Here is a 24809-nt window from a genome sequence, read left to right as displayed (position 1 = left end):
CTGGTGGGCAGTGTGGGAGGCCTCCCGTGCTCCAACCTGTCCCTGGTGCCTGTCTCCTGGCGCAGTTCTCGCTGCTTTCGGACGTGCGCGGCGTCATCTCCCCACAAGACCTCGACCGCTTCGACAACCTGGTGCTGAAGAGGGAGATCGAGTGCATGAAGGCGCGGCAGCCCTCGGGGCCCTCCCTGGCCACCGACTCCTACTCCATGATGTCCTACAGCGACACCGTCTCCTCCTCCAGCAGCCACTTCACTGCCACCACCGTCAGCTCAGCCCGGGTGAGTCCCTGCAGCCCCCCCATATCCCTGCGGGCTGGAAAGGCATTCCACCTGCAGGAGAAATGGTGGATTCCTTCCCTGATGCATTCCCCAGAGCTTACCCGGGTGCAGCAGTGTGACCTGTAGGCGCATTGGGTGGTGCCAGGACATGTGCTTGGTATCTCCGTGCTCCTGAGACTGTGACTGTCCTCTGCATGGGGGCTTGACCTGGTGCTGTCGCTTTGTCCCCTGTGCAATGCAAGCTGCATCCACACAGGGATCTCAGTGAGTTGTCCCTCTGTGCCTGCTGCTATCCACCAGCTCTGGTGCCTGAATCACCTCCTTAAAGATGTTTGCTGCTTTCTCTGCATCCTAGCAGGGACCTCGATGGCCTGGGCAAGCCCCTGCCCACTCTCCAGCACTGAGTGGCAGCTCTCCCACGTCTCCCTTCACTGCATGCACCCTCTGAGTTCCTGTAATCGCCTCCAAGTGCACGTTAATCTCCCGGCCATCAAATGCCTTTCACCATAAATGCATCAGCAACCTTGGAATTGAAAACCTTCCTGAAAGGAGCAGATGCCAAGAGGCTTTCTGCTGGTTGGGTACAAGGAAACCAGCCCATGGCCAGGGAGAGTGGGAATGTGGTGCAAAAGGTGCAGGCAAGGTGGGAGTTGGGGGCATTCCTGGGCTGTCCCTGCCTGCATTGGTCAGTCCAGCATCCCAAGAGGCCTCAGAGAGCTTCAGAGCATCAAAGCTGGGCTTTTGTCCCATTGGGCCTTGTGAAGTCATAGGAAAGCCATGTGCTCTGTTCACAATGGGTTGCAGTGAGATGCTTTCTGGATCAAGAAAATCAAAGGTCTTGTTCCTGCTCCATGACACCAAGCGTGGCTGCTTGGCCTGGTGTGTGAGCCGTGCTCCAGCCCTGCCTGGCACGTGAGCTGAGGTCAGGGATGGAGACCAGGATGCTGTGCTGGCATAGAGAAGAGCGCGTGTACACTGCTTTAAGGGCTTCCTTCAATCATCCCTCAGAGTCATAGAACAGTATGGGTGTCCCTTGGTCTCACTCCAGGTCCTCCCTGGCCATGGGGCACCTCTTTCCATGGGTGTGGAAACGTGCCCTGCTCCAAGCTCTGCCTGGGGTGTTGGGAATGCTGACACATGAGGTGGTTGTCACCGCTGCTGCTGGAACAAGTGCCAAGCAGAGAGCATCACGGTGGATGGATGCTTGTCTTAGCTAGCAGGAGACATGAGGGGCAGAGCTCCCGAATGGTTTCTTCTGCCCTGATCTCTTGCTGCTCTCCCTGCCCAGCACTGGCTGCAGCTGGATGTGGATCCTGCAGGATGGGTTTGGAGGGAGGAGGGATGCCTTGTGCTGGGTTTGCTTGTCTCCCTCACTGGTCCTGCACCCCACTGATGGTCTGTTTTGCTTTTGTGCTTGTTTCAATATGCTTCCCCCCCCCCCGCACGTCCCCAGGAGCGGCTCTTGTGGCTCATAGACCTGATGGAGGTAGGGGCTGCTGGAGCGCTGTGGTTGCCATAGCAGAGGGGATGAGTGTGTGTGTGGATGGGTGCCGGGAGGGAACAGGCTGTGCAGGGACCAACATGTCAACAGGGACTGCATGAACAGCGCCTTGATTCATCCCTTAGCCCTGTTGAGCCATTCCAGTCCCTTTGCTCCAGCACAGCTTAAGGCCTTGGTGCTGCAGAGCACACAAGACTCAGCTCTGAGCCAGACCCAGTGTTCTGGTTGCACTGGAGCCCTGTGTGTCACTGGCAGCTCAAGGATGGGCTGATTTTAGGGCCAGCAGCATTGATGGACCCCACACTGGCCCTGCTGTTGCTGCCTGCCTCTACCTGCTGCTCTGCTGCCTTGCTGTATGGGCACCCTGGCTAAATACCAGCAGGATGGTCACATCCTGTCATAGAATCCCAGCCTGGTTGGGGTTGGGAAGGACCTTAAAGCTCATCCAGTTCCAGCCCCCTCTGGAAACAGCAGTGCTCCACAAGGGGATGCTGTGGTGTTCCCAGATGGAGTTTATCACAGGCACCCTCACTGTGGTACACAGAGTTCTTCGCCTCTGTGACAACTGAGTTGTAGCAGCAATGATCAGGTGCAAGCTGTCGATGAGAGCAGGGTGTTTGTCATTGCTCACAGGCCAGGCAGCACTTCTTGGGCACTGCCTCCTGCCCAGTCCTCGTTGTTAGCATTACCCCCAGCAAAGATACTGCCATCGGAACGTGCCTTCTCCTCCACGGGCCTTATCCCACAGGCTCTGCCTTGCTTCCAGCTCCCTGAAGTTGCAGGATTGGGCCCCAGGAGGTAACCCAGTTTTGTTGCTAAACCCTTGTCTGTCTGTGGTCTCTTTGGTCTCTGTGCCACAAGAAGTACAAGTAAGGAGAGGCTGGCACTGAGCTGTCCCTGTCCCTGGGCAGTGAATCTCAAGCACAGGAATGCACAGCCTCTTTGGCAGGTGATCTCTGTGTCCCCATAGGGAGAGCAGAACGAGAGCAGAGGAACAGGGAGCATCTTCCTCACCAATCTCCTGTTATTGCTGCTCCAGCTCCTGGTGTCCTCTGACCCCTCCAGGACAGGCACAGCCATCCCATGTGGAGGGTTCTCATGTGCTTGGCACGATCCTCTCAGGCAGCGAGGTTAGAGACAGGGTGAAGCCACCACGTGGGTGCCATTGTCACCCTCAGAGCCCCCAGAGTCAGGTCTCTGTGCTCAGGCTGGGGCAGGGAAGGGGCTCTGGGGCTCCTCCAGCCCTGTGGATCAATTCTGGGATGGGAGAGGGAAGGGGAGAGCGGAGGGGAGCTGGGCATGGGATGGTGCTGTCATTCCAAAGCAAACCCTGCAGGGTTCAGGCTGAGTGGCTCTGCAAAGATCTCATTAGCAGTAAGTGGAAAATAAGGGATTCCTTTGGAGCTGTGAAGTTAATGAAAGGTTGGGTTGTATTCCCCAGGGAGCTGGGAGCTCTTCCATCACTTAAGCAGTGAATGGAAACTGGCTGGCTGAATCAAAGATGCTGACAGATGCTTTCCAGCTCCATCCCTCCTGCCCTGGGCTCTGGGATAGTAAGGGCCAAGGATTTCCATCTGAGGGGCTGGAAGAGCCTCACCTGCCTCCAGTTTCCATAAGAAACTGGAAAACAGGTTGGGTAAAGGAGCAGCATCAGTGGGAGGGAGCAGCCTCCTCAATAATCACCTCTCAGAGCAGTGGCACTGTAGCTCCAATGGCTCTTCCAAGGGAAATCCAAGCAAGCTGTCTTAAAATAGCCAATGCATGAAAGCAAATGTGCTCAGCTTAAAAGCCATTGCACTGGGTAGCCCGGAGCAGTTGCTGTTGGATTGCTTTTGCTCCCCAAGTCCTCAGCGTGGGGAGAGGAGAACCTGCTGCTTGCACAGGTCAGTGCCAGTGTCCCTGGGTGCTGAGGGAGGACAGAGCCAGGGCTGGGACACAACACATGGTGGATACTGGATGGAATCAGCCTTGGCCAGAGGAAGGAGTTTTCCCAAGCTCAGGCTTCACCTGTCGCTCTCCAAACAAGCCTTTTCCTTCAGTTCTCATTCTCCAGGGCTCTCTCTGAAGCCAGGGAGCTCCAAGTACTTCCCATCGGTGGTTTTGCTGCTTCTCTAATGCTCTTCTTTGTCTCCCGTGTCTATTCTGGGATGCTGACATCTCACGGCACGGCAGCAGGCTCCAGCAGATGGGGGGATGCAGCTGCAGCAGCGGCTCAGCTGATCCCTTGTTTACCCTGCAGTGAATAACACACGGTTGAAAACAAACTGTACCCATCCCGTTCCAGCGCCAGGGAGCAAACAGCCCTGGGAACACGATGGGAATGATGCGCAGCACCGCTCCGGATTGGGAAGTGCTGTGGGAGAAGGATGCTGAGCATGGATTTGCTTGTCCAGGGCCTTGCAGGGGAACCAGATGGAGCTGGGGATGGCAAAGGCAGCAGCAGAGCCTGGCTCTGGGCTAAAGTCAGGAGGAGCTGGGTTCAGCCCTGGCTGCACACCCTATGTCCTCCCATCCCTGCTGGTGCTCAGCCAAGGTGCCTGTTTGCTCTGCTTGACCACATCTGTGTCCTCTCCTTGGGTCCATCCTGCTGACAACTGCCCCTGCACAGGCAGACTGACAGATTCCCATTGCCCACCTTGCTTGCTGGAGCTGGGATGAGTTTGGAGCTGTGTTGGGACATTGCCTATTGCCTCCTAAAGGGAAAGCAGTGACAGCAGGTTCTGCTTGCATCTCACTGCTCTGGTTTGCAAGGGAGGGAGGTTTTACACTTGTCTCTTACCCTTATCCCAGCAAAGATGCAGGTATTGGACCTGCTGGGTCCAAACCAAACAGGAGGAGCTGAGGTTTGGATTAAGAGGAGCACATCCTCCTTTTGCAGGTTCACAGCATGCTCTGAGCACGCTTCCTAGCTTGGGAGAGCCTGTATCCAAACAAAGCTGCTTTGCTTTGGATCCCAGCACAGTTGCTTTGCTCAGATGATGTGTGGGTCTGCAGGGAACCTCGAAGGAAACAGAACCCTTTGGGTGAAAGACTGGCCTCGCATGGGGGGGTTGGGTGAGCACCCTGCATGGACCCCATGGGGCTGGCGCTGTGCTGGGTGCTCAGTGCTGCTCTAACCTCGTTTTCTCTTCCTCCTTTGCCCTCTCAGAACACGTCGGAGTTGGAGGGAGGTGGAGATGGCCACCAGAGCAGCATCAACACCCTGCCGGATGTCTCCCTGGTAAGGCATCAGACTGGAGATGGAGGTAAAATGGTGATGCTGAGATTTGCCTCCATTCTGTAGCTCTTTGCTTAATCAACACCCCATGGGTGTTATTGAAGCAACTTAATCAGACCGGTTTGGAAGGATTCTGGCTGGGTAGCATCTGTGTAGAGCAGAAGTTGGGTGGTTTGTGCTCCGATCACCCTCATTTGTGAGTTACGTTCCTGTCAATAAGGTCAGGAAGGTGTTTCTGTGGAAGTCAGCTCATTTCTGCCATCATCACCATGAGAAGGCAGACGGAGGTGGCTCTGAGCCTGGGGAACGTCCTAAACAGTGTCCTTGCTTTGGCAGGATGACCTCTCCTCCTTCCCAGACGAACCACCCAACTTCAAGCCTCCACCTCCTCCTTCAGCCCCGCAGATGCTTCAGGCCCCCTCCTCTGACCAGCACAGGACCCAAGGGAAGGACAAGCCCAAGCGCCCTTCCTCTGAGTCCTCCCAGTCAGGCCTCTTCTTCATGGCCCCCCGGCACCCCACGCCCCCCCCCAGCCACCCCGAGAAGGACACGGTCAGCATCACCTCCACAGCCAGCGCATCCACCGAGGAGTCAGCCCCAAGCCCCATCTATGCCACCATCTCCCCAGCCCCGCACAGCGCCAGGAGGCAGATGGATGCTCAGCTCTCCTTGGTCAGCCAGCATCACATCGGGCCCTTCCCCAGGGTCCAGTCCCCAACCAGACTGAAGAGCCTATCCCCGGAGGGGCCTGCATCTGGTGGTCTTCAGAGCCCCCCTTCCCCCTCGCCTCCTCCTCCTCCATCCCACCCGGCACCCCCTCCTCCGGACAAGGGCAGCCCCCAGGCTGTGGCCAACCAGCACTTCATCATGGTGGAGGTGCACCAGCCCAACAGCGAGCCTGACGTCAATGAAGTGAGGCCCCTGCCCCAGGCCAGAGGTGGGTGATGTGTTATCAGCCATGGGGTGACAAAGTGAACCCTCTCGGGGGTGCTCCTCAAGAGAGAAGTGACAGATGTTAAGGGCAGGAAGGGGCTGGAGGGTAAGACCTGCATCAGACTGCTGGAGTGTGAGGCTTGGTTGAAGGGCTTCCCCAGTCTCAGTGGGAATGGGGGCTTCCAGCACATGCTGGTTAAGAGCTCTAGGGGAAAACATTCCCATTTTGGTTCAAACTTCTGGTCAGTAGGGTGGGGGAAAGCTTCAGAGCCTGGATCAGTGCTGCCGTGCCCTGTTCTTTGGTTTGCTTTTCATCATAGATGAGTTTCATTCAGAAAACAGCTTGTGGAGTCAGAGAATCCCAGCCTGGTTTGGGTTGAAGGGACCTTAAAGCTCCTCCAGCTCCAGCCCCTGCCACGGGCAGGGACACCTTCCACTAGAGCAGCTTGCTCCAAGCCCCTGTGTCCAACCTGGCCTTGAACTCTGCCAGGGATGGGGCAGCCACAGCTTCTCTGGGCACCCTGTGCCAGCGCCTCAGCACCCTCACAGGGAAGAGCTTCTGCCTAAGAGCTCATCTCAGTCTCCCCTCGGGCAGGTTAAAGCCATTCCCCTTGTCCTGTCCCTACACCCCTTGTCCCAAGCCCCTCTCCAGCTTTCCTGCAGCCCCTTCAGGCACTGGAGCTGCTCTCAGGTCTCCCCTTCAGGAGCCTTCTCTTCTCCAGGCTGCCCCAGCCCAGCTCTCTCAGCCTGGCTCCAGAGCAGAGCTGCTCCAGCCCTCGCAGCACCTTCAGGACGGGCCGGTCCTGCCCCCCATGGCTCTGCCTCCGCTGAGGCGGGGCTGCGGTACCCCGGCCATGTCCCGTTCCCGGCCGTGCTCGGGGAGCGGTGCCGGTGACGTTGTCGCCCTCCTGTGGCGCCGTCCTCCCACTGCAGCTCATTCACCTCGGGGCTGTGGATGGGGCCGAGGGACCCGCTCCGGGCTGAGCGGGGTCGGATTCTGCCCGCAGGGTGTCAGCGGTGTGAGCCCAGCTCCGCCAAGCCCCGGGGGATGTCCCGCACCCGCTGCCCTCTCTGCGGTGCTGCCAGACCTTGCTCCCTGGTGCTCATCTCCATCTGCACCCACACTTCATCCTGAGGGGAGAAAGCTCCTACCTGGCAGCTCCTCTTTGCTCGGGCCTGTCCCCATCTCCTCCCAAACCCTGGTATGGAGCATGGGCCGTCTCCAGCCTCCTCCAGCAGCATCCCTAAACCCATCACCCCCTCATTCCATCCCAGTTCAGGATTTGGGCTGGATCCTTGAGGCCCTTTGTTCCTTGGCACTCTCTGTGCACAGCGCTGCTGTTATCATAGGATCCCAGCCTGGTTTGGGTTGGAAGGGACCTTAAAGCTCCTCCAGCTCCAACCCCTGCAATGGACAGGGACACCTTCCACTAGAGCAGCTTGCTCCAAGCCCCTGTGTCCAACCTGGCCTTGAACACTGCCAGGGATGGGGCAGCCACAGCTTCTCTGGGCACCCTGTGCCAGCGCCTCAGCACCCTCACAGGGAAGAGCTTCTGCCTTAGATCTAACCTGAACTTCCCCTGTTCCAGTCTGAACCCATCACCCTTTGTCCCATTGCTACAGCTCCTGATGAAGAGCCCCTCTCCAGCATCCTTGTAGCCCCCTTCAGACACTGGAAGCTTGGGAACGTCCCTCCAAAGTCCAGGTCTAAATCCCAAGGGCCCTGCCCAGTGCTGGGAGCGGTTGGGATGTCCCTGCCCTGAGGACATCCTAACCCCACAACCTGCCTGGTGTCCCACAGCCTCCACGCTGTCGCAGCTCTCGGACAGCGGGCAGACGCTGAGCGAGGACAGTGGGGTGGACATCGGCGACGTGGAGCTGAGCAGCAGGGACAAGGGCCAGCAGCTCCTCTCTGGGAAGAGCCGAAGCCTTCAGGAGGCCCGGAGCAGTGATGGGGCAGCAGAAGGAGCCTCCAAGCCGGTGAGGGTGGGTGCCCGTGGATGCTGGTGCAGGTGGTGGGAGGTGGGCATCGGGGTTGCCCCTGCCGTAGGCAGCACCCGCTCTTCTGTGCTTCCATGCACAGACATGCACATGGAATGTCGGGAGTCAAAGAGCATCTGCAGGTGGTCTGTCTGTGCCTCTCCTGTGAGCCTTCCTTGGGGTGACCCTGCTTGTCATGGGGTGACCCTGGGCAGGATGGGAAGGGACAAGGGTGCCTATGGGGTGCTGGCAACGGCAGGTGGGAGTACAGCAGCCATGAGGAAAACCACCCCATCCCCAGGGTAGAAGCCTCCGTCTCCATCACATCCCTATCCCCTGCCAGGGGCATCCTTGGGATTGGGGATGCTCCATTCCATCCCCAACCCATCCCAATTCCATCCATATCCCACCGCCTGCTAGGGCCATCCTGGGGACTGGGGATGCTCCATCCCACCCCATGGGTCCTGGTCCCCCTCAGCAGCACTGCCCATCTCTCCCCAGCCAGGGCTCCTGGAGCCCACATCATGCCTGATCCGTGTATCCAAGAGTGCTCCGACCCTGGGCATCGCCATCGAGGGGGGAGCGAACACGCGGCAGCCGCTGCCCCGCATCGTCACCATCCAGGTAGGACTCAGTGCACATCCTGCACATCCCTCTTCTCCCGAGCACCCTCTGGGGAAGGAATTGTTCCTCAGTTCCATCTAAACCTCCCCTGGCGCAGCTTGAGGCTGTTTCCTCTTGTCCCATCCCTTGTTCCTTGGGAGAAGGGGGGATTTTGGAGGTGTGCTTCCCCCCAGAGCATCTTCCCTTGCCGTCAGCATCATTCTGCTGCAGGGGAGGTGCTGAGGGTTGCATTGGTGTCCCATGGAGCATCCCATATCGTAGAGCATGGCCTGGGAGCTAAGGGTTTGCTGTGGATCCAGAGGGGGTCTGGCAGCCCCGAAAGCTTGGCTCTGGTGTCTCCAGATGGCTGGAAGCTCCCTTTTCCTGCTCAGATAGAGGGCTGGGAGAGGGGGAATGGTGGGGGACAGCTGGGGTGGATGCATGGCTGGGAACAGCAGCTTCCTCTCCTGCTCACTTGGGGCAAAACTCAAGTCACTGACAGCAAAGCAAAGCAGAGCCAACTCCACCTTGGTTCTTCTTGGCCATTCCACTGGGACAAGCAAAACGGGAGCCAAATTTATCCCCTCTTTCGGAAACATGAAATGTGTCTCATTTCCCCCCCAAAACATCCCTGGGATGGGGGATGGGATCAGGATCTCTCCACCTCTATCCTGCAGCGCGGGGGCTCAGCACACAACTGTGGGAAGCTGAAGGTGGGCCACGTCATCCTGGAGGTGAACGGCACGGGGCTGCGGGGCAAGGAGCACCGGGAAGCCGCCCGCATCATCGCCGAGGCCTTTAAGCTGAAGGAAAAGGACTACATTGATTTCTTGGTCACAGAATTCAACGTCGCCCTTTAGGGATCCAGGCTTTGGGATGGGGAGCATCCCGAATAGGAGCGGAAGGCAGCGCCGAGGCGGGAAAGCTGCATTCCCACCCCGCGGAGCCCTCTCCCGCTGCGCCATCCCGCACGCACAGACACCCCCCAGCTTGTCCCCAAGTGTCCCCTCTCCTGCTGCAGACTCATGCCTGGGTAGGGCAGGCTGCGAACGGGCAGAAATCAGTGCACATCCCATAATGTCTCTTGGATCGGGGTGGGCGGCGCTGCCCTTTGGGAGTATCCTGTGGTTCTCCAGGGTGGGAGTGGGGCAGGAGGGCAGGGGAAGGTCCGGGTGTCCCCGCTGCCATGTGAGTGCCACACAAAGCACAAGGTGGGCTCCCGGCTCAGGCTGGAGGGGGTTTGGGTGGTCCCTGCTCCCTCGGGTGCTGGCCCAGGCGGGTGGCACAGCCATAGGTGGGGATGCAGAGGGAGCAACCGGAGGCCTTGTAAATCGCTGGCAGAGTCCTTGTGTTTCTATAGACAGAGCTTGTGCTTTAATTTTTCAATAAACCAATCAGGATAGACAAAGGCTGGGATTGCGGGATTCCTCCGGGCTGGAAAAGGGGGGCAGGAAGGGAATGGACAGGGGTGGCTATGGCGTGCTGGCAAGGGCAGGTGGGAGTGTGGCAGCCATAGAGAAAACTGCCCCATCCCCAGAAAGGGGTGCTCCCTCCCCATCTCCTGCCAAGGGCCATCCCAGCCATTGGGGGTGCTCCCATCCCATCCCATCTCATCCCCTGTCCGGGCCATGCTGGGAAATAGGGATGCTCCATCCTATCCCTATACCTATCCCACCCCTGCCCGGGCCATCCCAGGCATTGCGGGTGCTCCATCCCATCCCTTCCCATTCCCATCCTCATCCCCTCCAGAGCCGTCCCGGGGCGGGTGCAGGAGTTCCCCACCAGGGGGTGCCGGCGCTGCATAAATTATGATAATGACAGCCCCTCTGATTGGTCTCCCGCCGCTGGCTATGCAAATACAGGGGAGGGCGGGGTTTATGCTAACGACTTCCCAGTTCTTGCTCTGCGGCGCTCTCCGATTGGCGAGTAGCCGCCGATATGCTAATAAGGGCGGAGGCCCCGCCCCGCCGCCGCCGGCGGCCCGCGCTATTGTCCCGCGGGGCGGGGCAGGGGGGAACGACGGCGGGACCGGGGCCGTGATCGCGATCGTGGTCGCGATAGGGATCGCGGTGCGGAGCCGCCGCGCATCGGGCGAGGAGCCGGCGGCCGGGCCCTCCCTGCAGGTGAGCAGCCGCGGGGCAGCTGTTGTGCGCGGGGGCGGTGGTGCTCCTCCAGCGGTGCCCAGATGTGCTCCCCACATGTGTTCGGGGGGGCCGGGGCAGGGCGATGGGGCTGGCGCCGCTGCTCGATGTGCTCGCTCTGATCCCTGCAAGGCTCCTTCCGCAGCTGGAGGGAAAGAGAGGACCCCCGGGCACCGCTGGGATCACAGCGGGATGCGCAGCTGGGGGCCGCGGGGATGGGCCCATCCCGGGGGGGCCGCATCCTGGAGTCCTCGGCGCTCCTGAGCCCGGCTTAGGGTCCCTGGGCGGAGCGGGGGATCCCAAGCCGAGGGGATGCACCCGGAGAGTGCGGGTCATGCCTAGTGCGAGGTGTCCTTGCCCGTGGCAGGGGTTGGGACTGGATGGGCTTTAGGGTCCCTTCCAACCCAAACCAGGCTGGGATTTCGTGCCGCTGCGCCGCTTCTGCCCACGTTGTCCCCAGGCCACCGGAGCCTTGGTGGCCCTTGGGAAACTTGTCAGAACTCTTCTTATTCCGGTGCTGCCTCCCCGCCCAGGGCTGGCTCTGCCGCCCGCAGGGTTCCGGAGCCTTGCGGAGGGTTTCATCAGGCTGCGAAGGGCGGCGCGGAGCCATGGCCGGGGCTCACTCGCACGGAGGCTGCGGGATGCGAGGCCGTGCCGCTGCCTGCGGCTCCTGCGAGGAAGTGGCCGCTGCCTCCAGCTTCAGTTCCTTGTTTTACTTAAAGGGCAGCTCTGTTCGGGGGGTGCCGGCAGCGGGGCCCGGGTTTCTGTGGCTCTGCAGCAGCCATCCGGGCTGCCCATGGATGTTTAAAGGACCCCTTGGAGAGCGCCCAAATCCAGCTAATACGGGATCTCTGCTGCCGGCTCTTTCCAGACAGGGATTAAGGCCGCCCTTTGCAAGGCATTACTGCCATCAGCAGCCCCCAGCTCCTGTATATAAGGAGAGGTTCAGCCCTGGATCTTGCCGGGCTATGCCATGGGGACAAGGCTGTTCCTATTGAGGACAGGACCGTGTGTTGGGGACAGGAGGGTTCGTGGAGCAGGCAGGAGGTGGGAAAGAACCGCGGGGCTTTGCTTCTGTGGAAGTGATGGAGAGATGCTGTTTCCACAGGGATTTGGTGCCTCTCCGTGGGGATCTGCTGGTGTGGAGGAGCTGGAGGGGTATGGCCCCTCCAGGCAGAGGAATGGGGTGACCCATGGGGTTTAGAGAGGTGGTGCAGTAACAGGCACATGTGCTTTCAGAGGACAGAGAGGGTTTGTGAGGCTCTTCCTCACTAGGATGGATTCTCCCATACTAAGCAAGCAGCCTCTCTGCCCTCTTTCATGCTCATAAACCAGGAATGAACTTGGAAAGGGTTTTTAAACCAGGAATTCCTCCTTCCTGGAGTGCCAAACTTCATCCTGAGGCTGTTGTTCTGGCTTCCTTCAACCCACCAACGGAGATGCTTTGGGGGGCAGCATGGATGTGTCTTAGATAAAAAGGGAGCTGAGGAGGGGAAGGGGAGCATGGAGGTGCCAAAGGAGACCCGTGGGAGGTTGAATGCTGTCTGGAATTGAGTTTTGGATGGGAATGGGTGGTTTAGGAGACTAAAATAGCCATTGCTTGCCTTGGGGGGAGGAGGTAAAGCCTGTTTTGGGGTTCAACAGGGGGCTTTAACCCCCTCCTAGAGCAAGGGATGTCTATTTTAGGGCATAGGGATTATCATTCCCCATTGCCATGTGGATGGAAGTGGGCATTAGCACCCCCCAATCCATCCGCACCACCCAGGGTTGACAAGGCAGCAAAGGCAGAGTGACAGCCCTGTCTCCCCCCTTCCATGGCACCGAGCAAGCCCCGGGGCTGAGGATGTGACAGTCTCCTCGGCTTGTCACCACTAATGAAGCCAGGAGCCCTGATGGGGCTGTGTGCCCTGCATCACACATAGAATGAGTTGGGATGTCTCAGCCTTCATCAGTCCCATGGGATTGGAGTGGTGGAGGTTGAAGATGCCTAAAGAGGAGCAGGCATTAAGAGGTGAGGGCAGGGATGGGCAGAGGTAACCTCCAGTGCCTCAAGGGGCTACAGGGAAGCTGGAGAGGGGCTTGGACAAGGGCCTGTAGGGACAGGCCAAGGGGAATGGCTTTAACCTGCCCAAGGGGAGACTGAGATGAGCTCTTAGGCAGAAGCTCTTCCCTGGGAGGGTGCTGAGGCGCTGGCACAGGGTGCCCAGAGAAGCTGTGGCTGCCCCATCCCTGGCAGTGTTCAAGGCCAGGTTGGACACAGGGGCTTGGAGCAAGCTGCTCTAGTGGAAGGTGTCCCTGCTGTGGCAGGGGTTGGAACTGGAGGAGCTCTGGGGTCCCTTCCAACCCAAACCAGGCCGGGATTCTGTGATCACCCTATTGCAAAATCCTGGCTTTCCCAGAGCAAGATACACAAACAAACACGCTTGGATTGTTTGCATTCACTTTGTGGCTCCTGACAACACTTGTCCGCCTTTTCTGTTACCATAACAGCGCCCAACAAGATCCCAAGTTTTCTCCCTTCCCGCTGTGACCATTGGTGGAGGCGCTGCCTGGGCTAGTGATGAGCGTGGCTGGATTTGCCAGCAGACCCTGCCGCCTGTGGCTGTTGCGGGCAGAGCAGCTCTGGGGACGGGTTGGGGATGGGGTGGAGAATGGGGGTGACAGCCCTCGGTGTGTGGGTAGGGCATGATCCAGGCACCAGCCTGCTGAAACCAGGTAGGAAACAGTTTAACCCTCTTTGCCCTGAGACAACAGCACCCACCAGCTCCTTTCACTCCTCCCCCCCCAGCTGGTGTTTTGGCTCCTCATCTCTTGGGGTGCTGTGGGGCTCAAGGTGGGTTGGGGGGCACTTGGGCTTGGGGCTGGAAACATCCCAGCTCCAATAGAGGCTAAAGCCAAAACCCCTCTTTAGCTCCTCTGAGCAGCCGCAGAGCCTGGAGCATCCCATGGGCAGCCCCATCTCTGCTGTCAGCAGAAGCCATGGAGTGGAGAAAGGAGCTGCTCAGCCAGGGTGTGGGATAAAGCCTTGTGCAAACACCCCAGCAGGTCTGCAAGCCCTTAGGGATGCTCTGGGGTTTGCTCCTTGCTCTGCAAAAGGATGCGGGCACGGCTGGGAGCGCGCTGCTGGTGCAGGGGTGATGCTGAGGACCTCCGGCAAACAGCCCCCAAACCCTCATCAACAGCGGGATTTAAGCCATGGAATCAGTAGATCCGAGGCACGGCAGTGGGTTAGGAGTGTTTCCCCCCAGCATGTGGGTGCCATAGGTTGATTTCCTGCTCAGCAGCATCCTGCTGAATGCAGCCACCCCAGGCCCGCGCTGTGGTTTCATCAGCTCATGCAGCCTCCCCACATGCTGCTAATTACACACTAATGAGCTGGATTAATTGTCTGCCTGGGAGGGAGCCAGGGTGGGCTGTGCTACCTGGTTGTGGCCGTGGGCCTACAGCCATGGGGCTGGACCAGCACCTCGGGGAGGGTTTGGGGGGGGTTCTGCCTGGATTTGGGGGCCTGAATGCTGAATTTGGGGGCTGCTTGGCATCTTGGTGTTCCATCTTGGTGTTTTATGGAGGCTGCTGCTGGTCCCAGGGATCCCCCCCACATTTTGCTCTGGTATCGTGCCCCGAATTGGTTTAAAACCCCAAAGGCTGGGATGGAAAGTGCTGTGGGAGCAGGGTTTGCCCTCCCTCGGGGTCTGATGGGGTTAAGAGCTTTGCAGCCACCTGCAAGCTCACAGGAAGCTTCGCTTCCTCCTTCTACGACAACCCTGCGGCTGCAGAGAGGTTTCAGGGTGCTCAAAGCAAGGCTGCTTTGGGGACCTTCAAAGGGGTCACAGTGATGAGCTTGTCTCATGGATGCTGGTGCAGGTGAGTGCACCCCACCTGCACCCCCCCTATGGGCAAAGCTGGGTTGTGGGGGGCTCAGATCTACCTGAGGGAATGGCTGGAAACCCCAGGGCCTTTCCTGCTGCCCGCCCCATGGCTGGGTTTTGGCATCCGGCATCACTCGAGGTGCAGAGGGAGGAGTGGGATGAGGCTGAGCTCCTGCTTCTGGGTCCCCAGTGGAGCGAGCGTGCCAGGCCTCTGCTGTCATCCCTCTTGTGTCAGCCCTCCAGAGCTGGGGGGACAGCAGGGTGCTCCTGATAATGGTCCCCAGGCTGGGGCTGCCTCAGTGGGGTGATGCTCATAGGGTCATTGTACGGGCTGGGTGCTCCCTGATACCCACCCTGGGGAGGGGGGATTGAAGCCTTTTGGAGTGACCCGGAGAGGCTTCTTCCTCATGGGGACCTCTGGGGACCATTGTGTCCTTGAGAGATGCAGCAGCTCCAGCTTCGTGGTGGGATGCTGTTGGGTGTCACCTCTGATGTCCTTGGGTTGGGGGGGGGGGGGTAAAAGCTTTTTGGGGTTGCCCCTGGGGGCCTCCTTCCTCATGGGGACCATTGTGGCCATGGAGGATGCAGCAGCTCCAGCTTCACAGTGGGATACAGTCGGACGTCACCCTCATTGTTGGGGTTGCCCTTGTCCCCAAGCTCTGGGGGAGAGGGGAAGCACCAGCAGCGGGGGGGACACCCCAAACACCCGCCTGTGTCCTGCTGAGCACCCTCCCTGTCCCTCACCCCCGTCAGGATGCAGCGGTGAGGATGTGACCTACATTCACGGCAAGGATGTCCCCAGCCTGCCACGGCCGGGCCATGAAGCGGCACAAGTGATGGTGCCGCGGTGCCCGCGGGCCATGGCCAGCCCAGCACCATGGCTGCACCGCACACAAACACAGCTGAGGCGCTGGCAGGGAGAGGAGCAGCAGCAGGAGGAGGAGGAGGAGGAAGACGACGGCTTCCAAAGGCAAATGGACGAGTATGGGGTCATCGGCCTGGGGGATGACGCCGGGAGCCCACCATGGGGTGAGTTGTCCCTTCCCCACTGCCCACAGCCCCTCCTGGGGTGTCACTGGAGCAGAGGGGGGCCGCAAGAGGCCCGGGGTGATGCAGCAGCCCCACGGTGCTGGTGTTTTGCAGGCCATGGAGAGGACCTGGAGGAGAGGTCCCCAGTGCAGGAGGGTCGCTGGCACCCGCAGCAGAACCTGGTGGAGGAGGATGAGGACCAGAGCAGCTTTGGTGGGGATGAGGAGCCCTGGGGGGCAGAGAGTGATGGGGACCCCTACCCTGAGCTCTCCTATGAGGGACAATGGGGCTCGGGGCTCAGCAGCAGCCCAGAGCCGTTGCGGGGTCCCCGGGCTCTCTGCCAGCCCCATGGCTGCAGCACAGATGGGGGGGACACCTCGGGGCTGACAGATGCCAGCCCTGGCCCTCCCACCCCATCTCAGTGGGATGCTGGAGGGGGGCACAGGACCCCAAAGCAGAGCATCCTGCTGCACCGCTCCACCGAGGATCATCGTGATGCCACCAGCACCAAGCCTGTGCCAAGCCTGACACCCACCAGGGCCCCCCAGAGCACTGGGGACCCCCCTGCACCTCGGGGCCTCAAAAAGGCAGCACCCAAGGTGCTACCCCCCCGGCAGTCCCTGGACCCCCGGCGGCAGCACGGTGGCAGCAAGAAGGCGAGGAATCCCTCGGGCATGGGCACCAGCTATGGCCAGGGGCAGCTCAACCACCCCCTGCCCGACCTCTCCAAGGTGGAGGCGCGGGTGAAGGTGACCCGGAGCTACCGACCACCGCGGGGCCGAGCCCTGCCCAGCGCCCCGGGACCCAGCATCGGCTTCAAGTCCCCAGCTGAGATCGTGCGGGAGGTGCTGCTGAGCAGCGGGGAGGGGGTCCCCCCGCAGCCCCCCCCCACCGCAGGGCTGCCCCATGGGTTCAGGTCCCCCGAGCAAGCCACCGAGCTGGTGCAGCAGCTGCAGGTAATGCCCGGCACCCCCAGTTCAGCCGTAATGGGGGGGGTGTGGGGGGGGGAAATGGCCCCCCTGTGTCTCTCATAAGAGGTTTGGTGCTGATCACCCGGGCAGGGATGTGGGCAGTACTGGGGGATGGAGGCAGGGATGCTCGTGGTCCCCAAGCCCAGGGTGCTGGTACCCAAACACCGATGCCCGCTGGTACTGGGGTGCTTGTGGCTGCCCCTGGGAGGATATGGAACTTCATTGGGGCCACATCTGCACCAGGTGGGCTGGGTTTCTGCACCCCTATGGAAGAACCCATTGTCCCGACATGGCTCCTTCTGAGCCTCATCCCCCTTTGCCCCCCCAAGCCCCCGTCCCCATGCTGGAGGCCATCCCATGTGTCCCTTCCCTGCAGGATGACTACCACAAGCTGCTGACCAAGTACGCTGAGGCTGAGAACACCATTGACCAACTGCGCCTGGGTGCCAGGGTGAGTGCCAGAGCTGGGGGGGGGGGGGTCCCTGCTCTGATCCCACCTGCCAAGGGTTATAGGATCCCAGCCTGGTTTGTGTTGGAAGGGACCTTAAAGCTCCTCCAGCTCCAACCCCTGCCACAGGCAGGGACACCTTCCACTAGAGCAGCTTGCTCCAAGCCCCTGTGTCCAACCTGGCCTCGAACACTGCCAGGGATGGGGCAGCCACAGCTTCTCTGGGCACCCTGTGCCAGCGCCTCAGCACCCTCACAGGGAAGAGCTTCTGCCTAAGAGCTCATCTCAGTCTCCCCTCGGGCAGGTTAAAGCCATTCCCCTTGGCCTGTCCCTACATCCCTTGTCCCAAGCCCCTCTCCAGCTTTCCTGCAGCCCCTTCAGGCACTGGAGCTGCTCTCAGGTCTCCCCTTCAGGAGCCTTCTCTTCTCCAGGCTGCCCCAGCCCAGCTCTCTCAGCCTGGCTCCAGAGCAGAGCTGCTCCAGCCCTCACAGCATCCCCATGGCCTCCTCTGGCCTCGCTCCAACAGCTCCACATCCCTCTTGTGCTGCTGCCCCATAGCCGCACACAGAGCTCCAAGCAGAGGGGCCGGGTCCCCTCCATTCCCTGCTCCCACACTTCTCTATTTGCCGCCTTCCTCCTCCCGGGGAGCTGCGGTTGAGGAAGCCCAGCCCAGGGATGGGGTTTGAGGCCCCCTGCCCTCCATGGTGGGGCCAACACCACCCCATAACGGCGGAGGGGCCTTCCCCAAGATGGCGGCTGGCAGCGTGTCGCCATGGCCCCCTCCCGCCCTGTGCGGATGGGGAAGCGGGGTCAGGGGCGCAGCGTGGGTGCTCCTGGGTGCTGAGGGGACAGCGGGGGCAGTGCCGGGGTGCGGGCTCAGGCTGGGACCTGACTCCCGTTCCCTCCGCCAGGTGAGCCTGTACTCGGACCCGCCGCAGCCCAGCCGCAGCCTGGCTATGGGCGCCATGGGCGCCGGCGGCAGGGTGCTGGCCCTCAGCATGGCGCAGGCCAGGACGGCGACGTTCAGCGCGGCCACGGTGTCCTCACCGGGTGGAGGTGGGTTGGACCCTGTCCCCATCCATCATGGCGTGGAGGGGTCCCACTGCTGTAGAGGGACCCCCCATGTCCTCCTGTTTTCATGCAGCTCCAGCACCTCCCGAGCAGGGGGGAGCACCCCAACCCTCTCCCAGCCCAACAGCCATGGGGGGCTGCCCCACTTGCCTGGGGACCTGCTGCTGCCCCGGGACCCGGCTGACACGGACCCTGGCAGGGCAGGCACAGAAGCTGCAGGCCCAGGCAAGTGATGGGCACTGCAATGGGGGTTGCATTGGGGCTGCCCTGGGGGTTCATTGGTGCTGCAGTGGGGTTTGCATTGGGCTGCAATGGGGTTTGCATTGGGGCTGTGGTGAGGTTTGCATTGGGGCTGCGGTGGTGGTTGCATTGGGGCTGCAGTGGGGGTTGCACTGGGGTTTGCATTGGGGCTGCAGTAGGGTTTGCATTGGAGCTCCAGTGGGGTTTGCATCGGTCTGCAATGGGGTTTGCATTGGGGCTGCAGTGGGGTTTGCATCGGGCTGCAATGGGGTTTGCATTGGGGCTGTGGTGAGGTTTGCATTGGGACTGCGGTGGGGGTTGCATTGGGGCTGCGGTGGGGGTTGCACTGGGGTTTGCATTGGGGCTGCAGTAGGGTTTGCATCGGGGCTCCAGTGGGGTTTGCATCGGGCTGCAATGGGGTTTGCATTGGGGCCTGTGGTGGGGTTTGCATTGGGACTGTGGTGGGGTTTGCATTGGGGCTGCGGTGGGGGTTGCACTGGGGTTTGCATTGGGGCTGCAGTAGGGTTTGCATCGGGGCTGTAGTGGGGTTTGCATCGGGCTGCAATGGGGTTTGCATTGGGACTGTGGTGGGGTTTGCATTGGGGCTGTAGTGGGGTTTGCATTGGGGCTGCAGTGGGGTTTGCGTTGGGGCTGTGATGGGGTCTGTGGTGTGGGGCTTCATTCGGGTGCTGCATTGATGTGCTGTGGTAATGGGGTGCTGCATTGGGGTGCTGCAGTGGTGGGTTGCCTGCAATGGATTGCTGCAGTGTGGGGCTGCATCAGGGCTGGTCTCATCCCTTTCCCTCCCTGCAGGTGGATTCCTTCGAAGGCTGGACCCAAGCAGGAAAGCCCACACGGCAGGAGCAGCTCCAGGTACATCAGCCCCTTCCCAACACCCGCTTTGCGGATGCGCCCATGGAATAGGAGGGTGGCAGGGACCGAGCTTTGAGGCTGGGATGTTTCCTCCCTTGTGCTGCAGCGCTTTGGGAAGCTGAAGGAAGCACAGGATGCTCTGGAGCAGGCGTACCTGGGAGCGCGGCAGCACCCGGGGGCCTTGGGGGACTTTGACCCTGAGCGGTGAGTGCTTGGTCCTCTCCCGGTGCTGTGGGTCCGGTGCCTCCCAGCACTGACGCTCCGTGTCCTACAGTGCTGTGGAAAGGGAGATTTTCCACCTGGGATTGCACCTGGAGGAGCTGAAGGAGCGGCTGGAGCCCGGGGGCAGGCAGCAGCTCCCCTCCAAGTGCCTGGACCAGCCCCAGTCCCCCCCAACCCCTTCCCCATCATCAGCCACCCGCTGCCCGCACCCCGAGGTGAGCTGGGCAGGGCTGGGGGGGGCAAAGCTGATGGGGTGGGGATGGGGTCATGCTTCTTGACACCCCCTTTTGCTGTGCCCTACAGAGCCCCATGGTGATGGATGGACCCCAGGGGACAGCGGGGGACACTGAGTTGGTGACAGAGGGGCTGCCTCAGCCCCTCTGGCACAAGCAGCAACAAGTGGAGGATGATTTTGGGGACCTGCTGGAGCAGTGAGTGTCCTGTCAGGGGTGCGGGCAGCAAGCGGCACCCCAGAACCACCAGCTCCTGCCTGTGGGTGTTGTACCCCCCCAGGTACAAGCACTTCAAGTCCTTGCCGGAGTCGCTAAGCCTGGAGCAGCTGAGCCTGGCAGAGAGCAGGTCGCAAGAGGAGGCAGATGGAGCTGGAGCACGGGATGGTGGCCCCAGCAAGGTCCCCTGCAGGACACGGTCACTGGAGGAGGGCTCTGACCTCGAGACCTCTCCCCTGTAAGTGCTGGGGGAGGCCAGGTACCCCAGATGGGGCGAGTGGGAGGTTTTCAGGTCAGGTTTGACATGGCTGTTATTGATAGGCTTCAGAGTTAACAGCCCGGCTGCAGCGGGGCATTTCCCCACATCTGGGCTTGCTCTGTCCCATCACTCCTGCTCTGTCCTCTCCCTGCAGGCACCCTCTGGAGAGAAGAGCGGTGCCACTGTCCCCTAGGGAGCCCCCGTGGCCAGCGGGGGCACAGGGCCACCAGCCCCTCCCCACCACTGAGGAGCCACCATCTGCAGCCATGACCTGCCTGGGGGTCCCCAAGGCGCCCCAGGCACCCCTGTCCCGCCAGGTGGGCAATGCTGGCACCCAGCGCCGGCCCCACAAGGTGAGTCCTTGTGCTGGGGTAACCCCAGACCCTGTCGGGGGGGTGCTCAGCACTGATCCTGCCCTCCCCTTCCTGCAGGAGCAGCGCATTGTGTCACCAGAGACGGACAGCGGCTTCGTGGGCTCGGAGGCCAGCAGGGTGTCACCCCCTGTGCACACCCCCGAGCACCGGCCCCCCAGCACCGGGTACAGCTCAGGGTCCCCACTGTCACTGGGGGGGGTTGGGGACATGGGCTGTTGGCTCCTGTGGGGGATTTGGGGTGCTGAAGGGGAGCAGGGAAGGGATGCCTGGCGGGGGGAGAAGTGCAGGGTGACCCATGGCTGGGGGACAAGCCATGGGGGCTGCCTCATGACCCATTCCATCCCCAGGAAGCCCGGCTCCCTGGGACCTTCCATCCCCATCCCTGCAACCCTCCATCCTCCGTGGAAGAGAGAGGTGACACCACTTCCCTCTGAGACCACGGTGATGGACACCACAGGAGGGACCTGCCAGCCCCCCAGCACCCCTTCACAGAGCAGCTCCCCCCGACACTGGACTCGGAGCCCGAGCAGCGAGGCAGGACATGACCATGGTGGTGTTGGAAGTGAGTAGGCAGTGTTATGTGTCCCAAAGGACTGGGATCTGGGGGCCTCTGGCTCTGTGGTGTTCCCCCCAAAACCCCCTTGGGCTTCTGGCCTGAGGTTGTCTTCACCCTGCTGCTTGCTCTCCATGGGTTCTCCGGGGGGGGACACCCCAACCCCACCAACCTCATCTCATGATGCTCCCCCTTCTCCAGCTCACACCGACTCGGACGTGGAAGGCAGGAGCTGTGCCAGCACCAGTGGCCCCCTGGGCACCACCAGGGGCCCAGCCAGCCCCCCAGCATCCCCCAAAGCACCGTCCCCAACCCCGCTGTCCCTGGACCCACCATCCCTCGACCTGGCTCACTGTGATCTGTTGGGCTCCCGCTTGGAGCGCGAGTGAGTGTTTGTACCCCCCAAACTGAGCTGAACCCCCCCGCGTGGTGCAGGGACCCCACCAAGCAACGCTCCCAAAGGTATCAGCATCTTCTGCAGATGCTTCTGTCCTTCTTGGGCAGCCTGGACCTAGATTGGGCTCATGGTGCATGGGGTGGCTGAGAATGACCCCCCTCCCAGCCCAGTCAAGCCCTAAGCTTGGGTTTGGGGAGCATCACAGCATGTCCTGGCCGGTGCAGATGGGGAGCATGGAGCTGCTTCCCAGCACTGCTTGGCTGGAGATGCCCTTCACCGTGGCCTCTGTCCCACGGCAGCCAGGCCATCCGGGAGCTGCAGGATGAGGTGTGGCGGCTGCGGCTGCGGCTGGAGGAGAGCCTGCGGCATTCCCACAGCTATCCCAAGGGAAAAGCCCCCCCGCGTGTCACCCTGGGCAGGAGGCAGCCGGTGACCAGTGCACCATTGTCCCCCAGGGCCGCAGCACCCGTGGGGTAGGTGGCTTAAAGGGACCCTGGGCTGGGTGGGAGGGTGGCAGCACCATAGCCTATGGGTGTGGGAACACTCCATCCCACCCCATCCCATCCCATCCCAGCTGTGACTATGGAGAGGTTGGGCTGGGGGTGGTGGGCTGGGGGGATGATGCCTACGGGGGCACTGTGGTGTCTATGTGGTGACAGCAGCTCTGTCCCCTCCCCAGGGAGCCGAGACCCCCGGTGTGGGGCAGGATGGCCCCCAGGGTGGCCCCCACGAGGAGGGGGAGGTCGGTGTCAGTGCCACGGGACAGGCCAGAACTGGACCTCAGTAAGTGGGACCCCACCAGCGTGGGGACAGTGTCCCAATGGGAGCGTGGGGCTGATGGGGCTGCAGCTCCTGGTGACCCCTTGGGGCCTGGTACCTGTGGGGCACTGGATCCCACCCTGCTTCCCTCTCCTCCACCCCAGCCTCCGAGTCAGACCCTTCTCCCACTGGACCCCGGGTCACCCCCTCCCCATGGAAGACCCCCCGGAGCCCCCCAGATGCGGTGACGTTCCGGGGACAGCACACAGGTGGGTGTCACTGTGCTCGGCGCTGGGGACGCAGGGTGCTCACCGCCACACTGGGGTGCTCACGCTGTGTTTTGGCAGGGACACGGTACCAGGCAGGGGTGCCACGAGCCAGCACAGCACCGCGGGAAGAGCCACGCACCCATGAGGGCCCCCGGTGCCGCCGGAGCAGGGCTCCATCGGGTGAGTGACCCTGGAGCAGCTCCCAGCCCCTTCTGCCCTTCCCTCGTGCAGCTCATGGAGCTGCTGATGGCTTTAAATCATAGAATCGGAGAACCCCAGCCTGGTTTGTGTTGAAGGGACCTTAAAGCTCCTCCAGCTCCAACCCCTGCCACGGGCAGGGACACCTTCCACTGGAGCAGCTTGCTCCAAGCCCCTGTGTCCAACCTGGCCTTGAACACTGCCAGGGATGGGGCAGCCACAGCTTCTCTGGGCACCCTGTGCCAGCGCCTCAGCACCCTCACAGGGAAGAGCTTCTGCCTAAGATCCAACCTGAATCTCCCATTTCAGTCTGAACCCATCACCCCTTGTCCTATGGCTGCAGTCCCTGATGAAGAGTCCCTCTCCAGCGTCCTTGCAGCCCCCTTCAGACACTGGAAGCTGCTCTGAGGTCTCCACGCAGCTTCTCTTCTCCAGGCTGAACAGCCCCAGTGTTCTCAGCCTGTCTCCATACAGGAGGTGCTCCCAGCCCCTGATCATCCTCGTGGCCTCCTCCGGACTTGCTCCAACAGCTCCATGTCCTTCTTATGCTGGGGACACCAGAACTGCACACAGTGCTGCAAGTGGGGTCTCAATTCATTAATTGAATTAATCCATTCATTCATTAATTACAGAGGTTCAGGGGCTGTGGGCCTGCTCCCCAAGGTCTGGGGCTCTCCCCACTCCTTGCTGCAGGCACTGGGAGCAGTGGGAGCCTGTCCCAAGCCCTGTCCTTTAGCTAAAGGTTAACCCAGCCTGTTGTGGGTGGCAGCACAGAGCCGGGCATTGCTGTGTCTTGTGGCTGCAGAGGGCTTTGCTGAGCCCGCTAGTTTGCAGCCCCCCCCATTGCAGCCCACACTGCAGCTTGCAGGGAAAGGCTCCCCTCCTGTCCCAACTGCTCCTCCAAACTGGTCTGCACTTCCCCAACCCCCTTGCTTGGTCTGTGGGGACATTCCTGGATACACTGGCTCCTCTCTCCACAGCAGGGCAGGCGGGCGATGCTGCGAGGCAGCCCCAGCACAGCACCCCGAGGAGGACATGCTGCCCTGCCTGCCGGGCACCCATGGGTGCCCCCTCATCTGATGGAGCCACGCACGGTGGGTGACACGTGGCTTGTCCCTGCAATAGGGGTGGGGAGTGGGGAGCAGGGATCACCCCTCAGACCCTTGGCGCACAGCGCCGGCAGATTGCCTGGGGACAGAAGTGCTCCCCATGGGGCTCGTTTGTTCCCATCCAACCCAATGTGGCACTTGGGGGGCTCACATGGGGACATCGAACACCCCTGGGGGCATCTAACCACCTTCTCCCCACAGCAGAGCACGGCCCTGGTGCCGCATCATCCCCAGGCTCCCACACTGGTCCCAGAGCCCAGAAGCTGGAGCAACCTGGACTTTGGTACTTGGCCAGCCCCGGTGCCAGCGCTGCCATCGGCTGCCTGGCACCAGTCCCCATCGTGCCTTATGCACCCTCTGTGCTGTAAGGACGCTCTGCAGTGGTGGTGTGGGGGGACTGGGGTGAGGTCAGCATGTCCTGGGGAGGGGGGTGAACCCCAGAGGGGCTGTGTGCCTGGAGTGCGTCATGCAGCCCCTGGATCCTTTTTTGGGGGGGTGGGGAACGGGACTGCATGGGGTTGAGTGTATGGAGGTGGGTGCTGGGGGTTGAAGATGCATGAGATGGGGGAGAGGGATGAGAAACAAGGCAAAGGGGGGGCACAACCCATGGAGCAAAGCCAACCCCCTGTCCCCTTCTTCTTTGCAGCTACTGCTCCCCAGTGGTACCTACCTCACCCCACACTATGGGACAGTGTGGGTCAGAGCATCCCCCCCGTTCCCCTGCCGCTGGTCCCCACCGCTGCCTCCCCCTGGATCTGGAGGAGCTGAACTGGTCCCTGAGCAGGGCCATGGCTGCTGCCCGGAGCGTGAGGGTCACCACCACCCGCATGAGCCGGGTGCTGGCGGCTGAGCTGAGCCAGGCACGGGGCCTGCGCCACTCCTGCCTCTTCTGAGCATCCTGAAGAAGGAGGAGGAGGATGGTGTCCCCCTTCATCAGCATCTCTGCACTGGATGCTCCCTGCCACATCTGGGGGCAGTGGGGCTGGAGGCATCGCCGTGGGGTCCTGGCTCCCATCTCCATCCTGCTTGCCTTAGACCTTCTGCATCACTTTGTCCATCTGTGTGT

At 61.3% G+C, this 24809-nt stretch overlaps 2 protein-coding genes across 5 annotated transcripts in view; both read left to right on the top strand.

Moving 5' to 3' along the window:
- Window positions 1-9604, top strand: part of WHRN (whirlin) — a 38401-nt gene extending 28797 nt beyond the window's left edge. The window contains exons 7-13 of one of the 4 annotated variants that reach the window (XM_057405869.1): window positions 66-278; window positions 1732-1764; window positions 4928-4999; window positions 5333-5933; window positions 7731-7909; window positions 8411-8533; window positions 9190-9604. In XM_057405869.1, the coding sequence (XP_057261852.1) occupies window positions 66-278; window positions 1732-1764; window positions 4928-4999; window positions 5333-5933; window positions 7731-7909; window positions 8411-8533; window positions 9190-9372 (1404 nt within the window). In that variant the 3' untranslated portion in view covers window positions 9373-9604. Of the gene's footprint in view, window positions 1-65; window positions 279-1731; window positions 1765-4927; window positions 5000-5332; window positions 5934-7730; window positions 7916-8410; window positions 8534-9189 lie in introns of all 4 variants that reach the window. The other 3 variants (XM_057405868.1, XM_057405871.1, XM_057405870.1) reach the window with 3 other exon arrangements.
- A 5477-nt stretch (window positions 9605-15081) lies between these two features.
- AKNA (AT-hook transcription factor) lies at window positions 15082-24651 on the top strand. Its single transcript, XM_057405867.1, has 21 exons — window positions 15082-15551; window positions 15666-16507; window positions 16899-16973; window positions 17882-18026; window positions 18115-18266; window positions 19095-19154; window positions 19261-19358; window positions 19429-19591; window positions 19680-19807; window positions 19890-20063; window positions 20239-20437; window positions 20516-20622; window positions 20806-21020; window positions 21213-21396; window positions 21708-21881; window positions 22088-22191; window positions 22332-22436; window positions 22515-22616; window positions 23615-23728; window positions 23945-24107; window positions 24390-24651. The coding sequence occupies exons 1-21, from the start codon at window positions 15098-15100 to the stop codon at window positions 24634-24636; spliced, it is 4005 nt and encodes a 1334-aa protein (XP_057261850.1). The 5' UTR covers window positions 15082-15097; the 3' UTR covers window positions 24637-24651.
- Window positions 24652-24809: the final 158 nt, after the last annotated feature.

The sequence above is a fragment of the Pezoporus wallicus genome, unplaced genomic scaffold, assembly GCF_028554395.1.
Source record: "Pezoporus wallicus isolate ANWC-B61680 ecotype Strahan unplaced genomic scaffold, APGP_CSIRO_Pwel_v1 contig_4684, whole genome shotgun sequence".
Taxonomy (NCBI): domain Eukaryota; kingdom Metazoa; phylum Chordata; class Aves; order Psittaciformes; family Psittacidae; genus Pezoporus; species Pezoporus wallicus.
Note: the sequence above shows the minus strand (reverse complement) of the source record. Positions and strands in the feature narration are given on the sequence as shown.

Bases quoted from the DNA above. Each gene is read 5' to 3' on its own strand.
- AKNA (XM_057405867.1), top strand. From the start codon at position 15,098: ATGGAGGATGCAGCAGCTCCAGCTTCACAGTGGGATACAGTCGGACGT. The intron at 19,359-19,428 runs GTGAGTGCTTGG...CGTGTCCTACAG, and splicing joins GGGGACTTTGACCCTGAGCG to TGCTGTGGAAAGGGAGATTT. The intron at 21,021-21,212 runs GTGAGTAGGCAG...CCCCTTCTCCAG, and splicing joins TGACCATGGTGGTGTTGGAA to CTCACACCGACTCGGACGTG.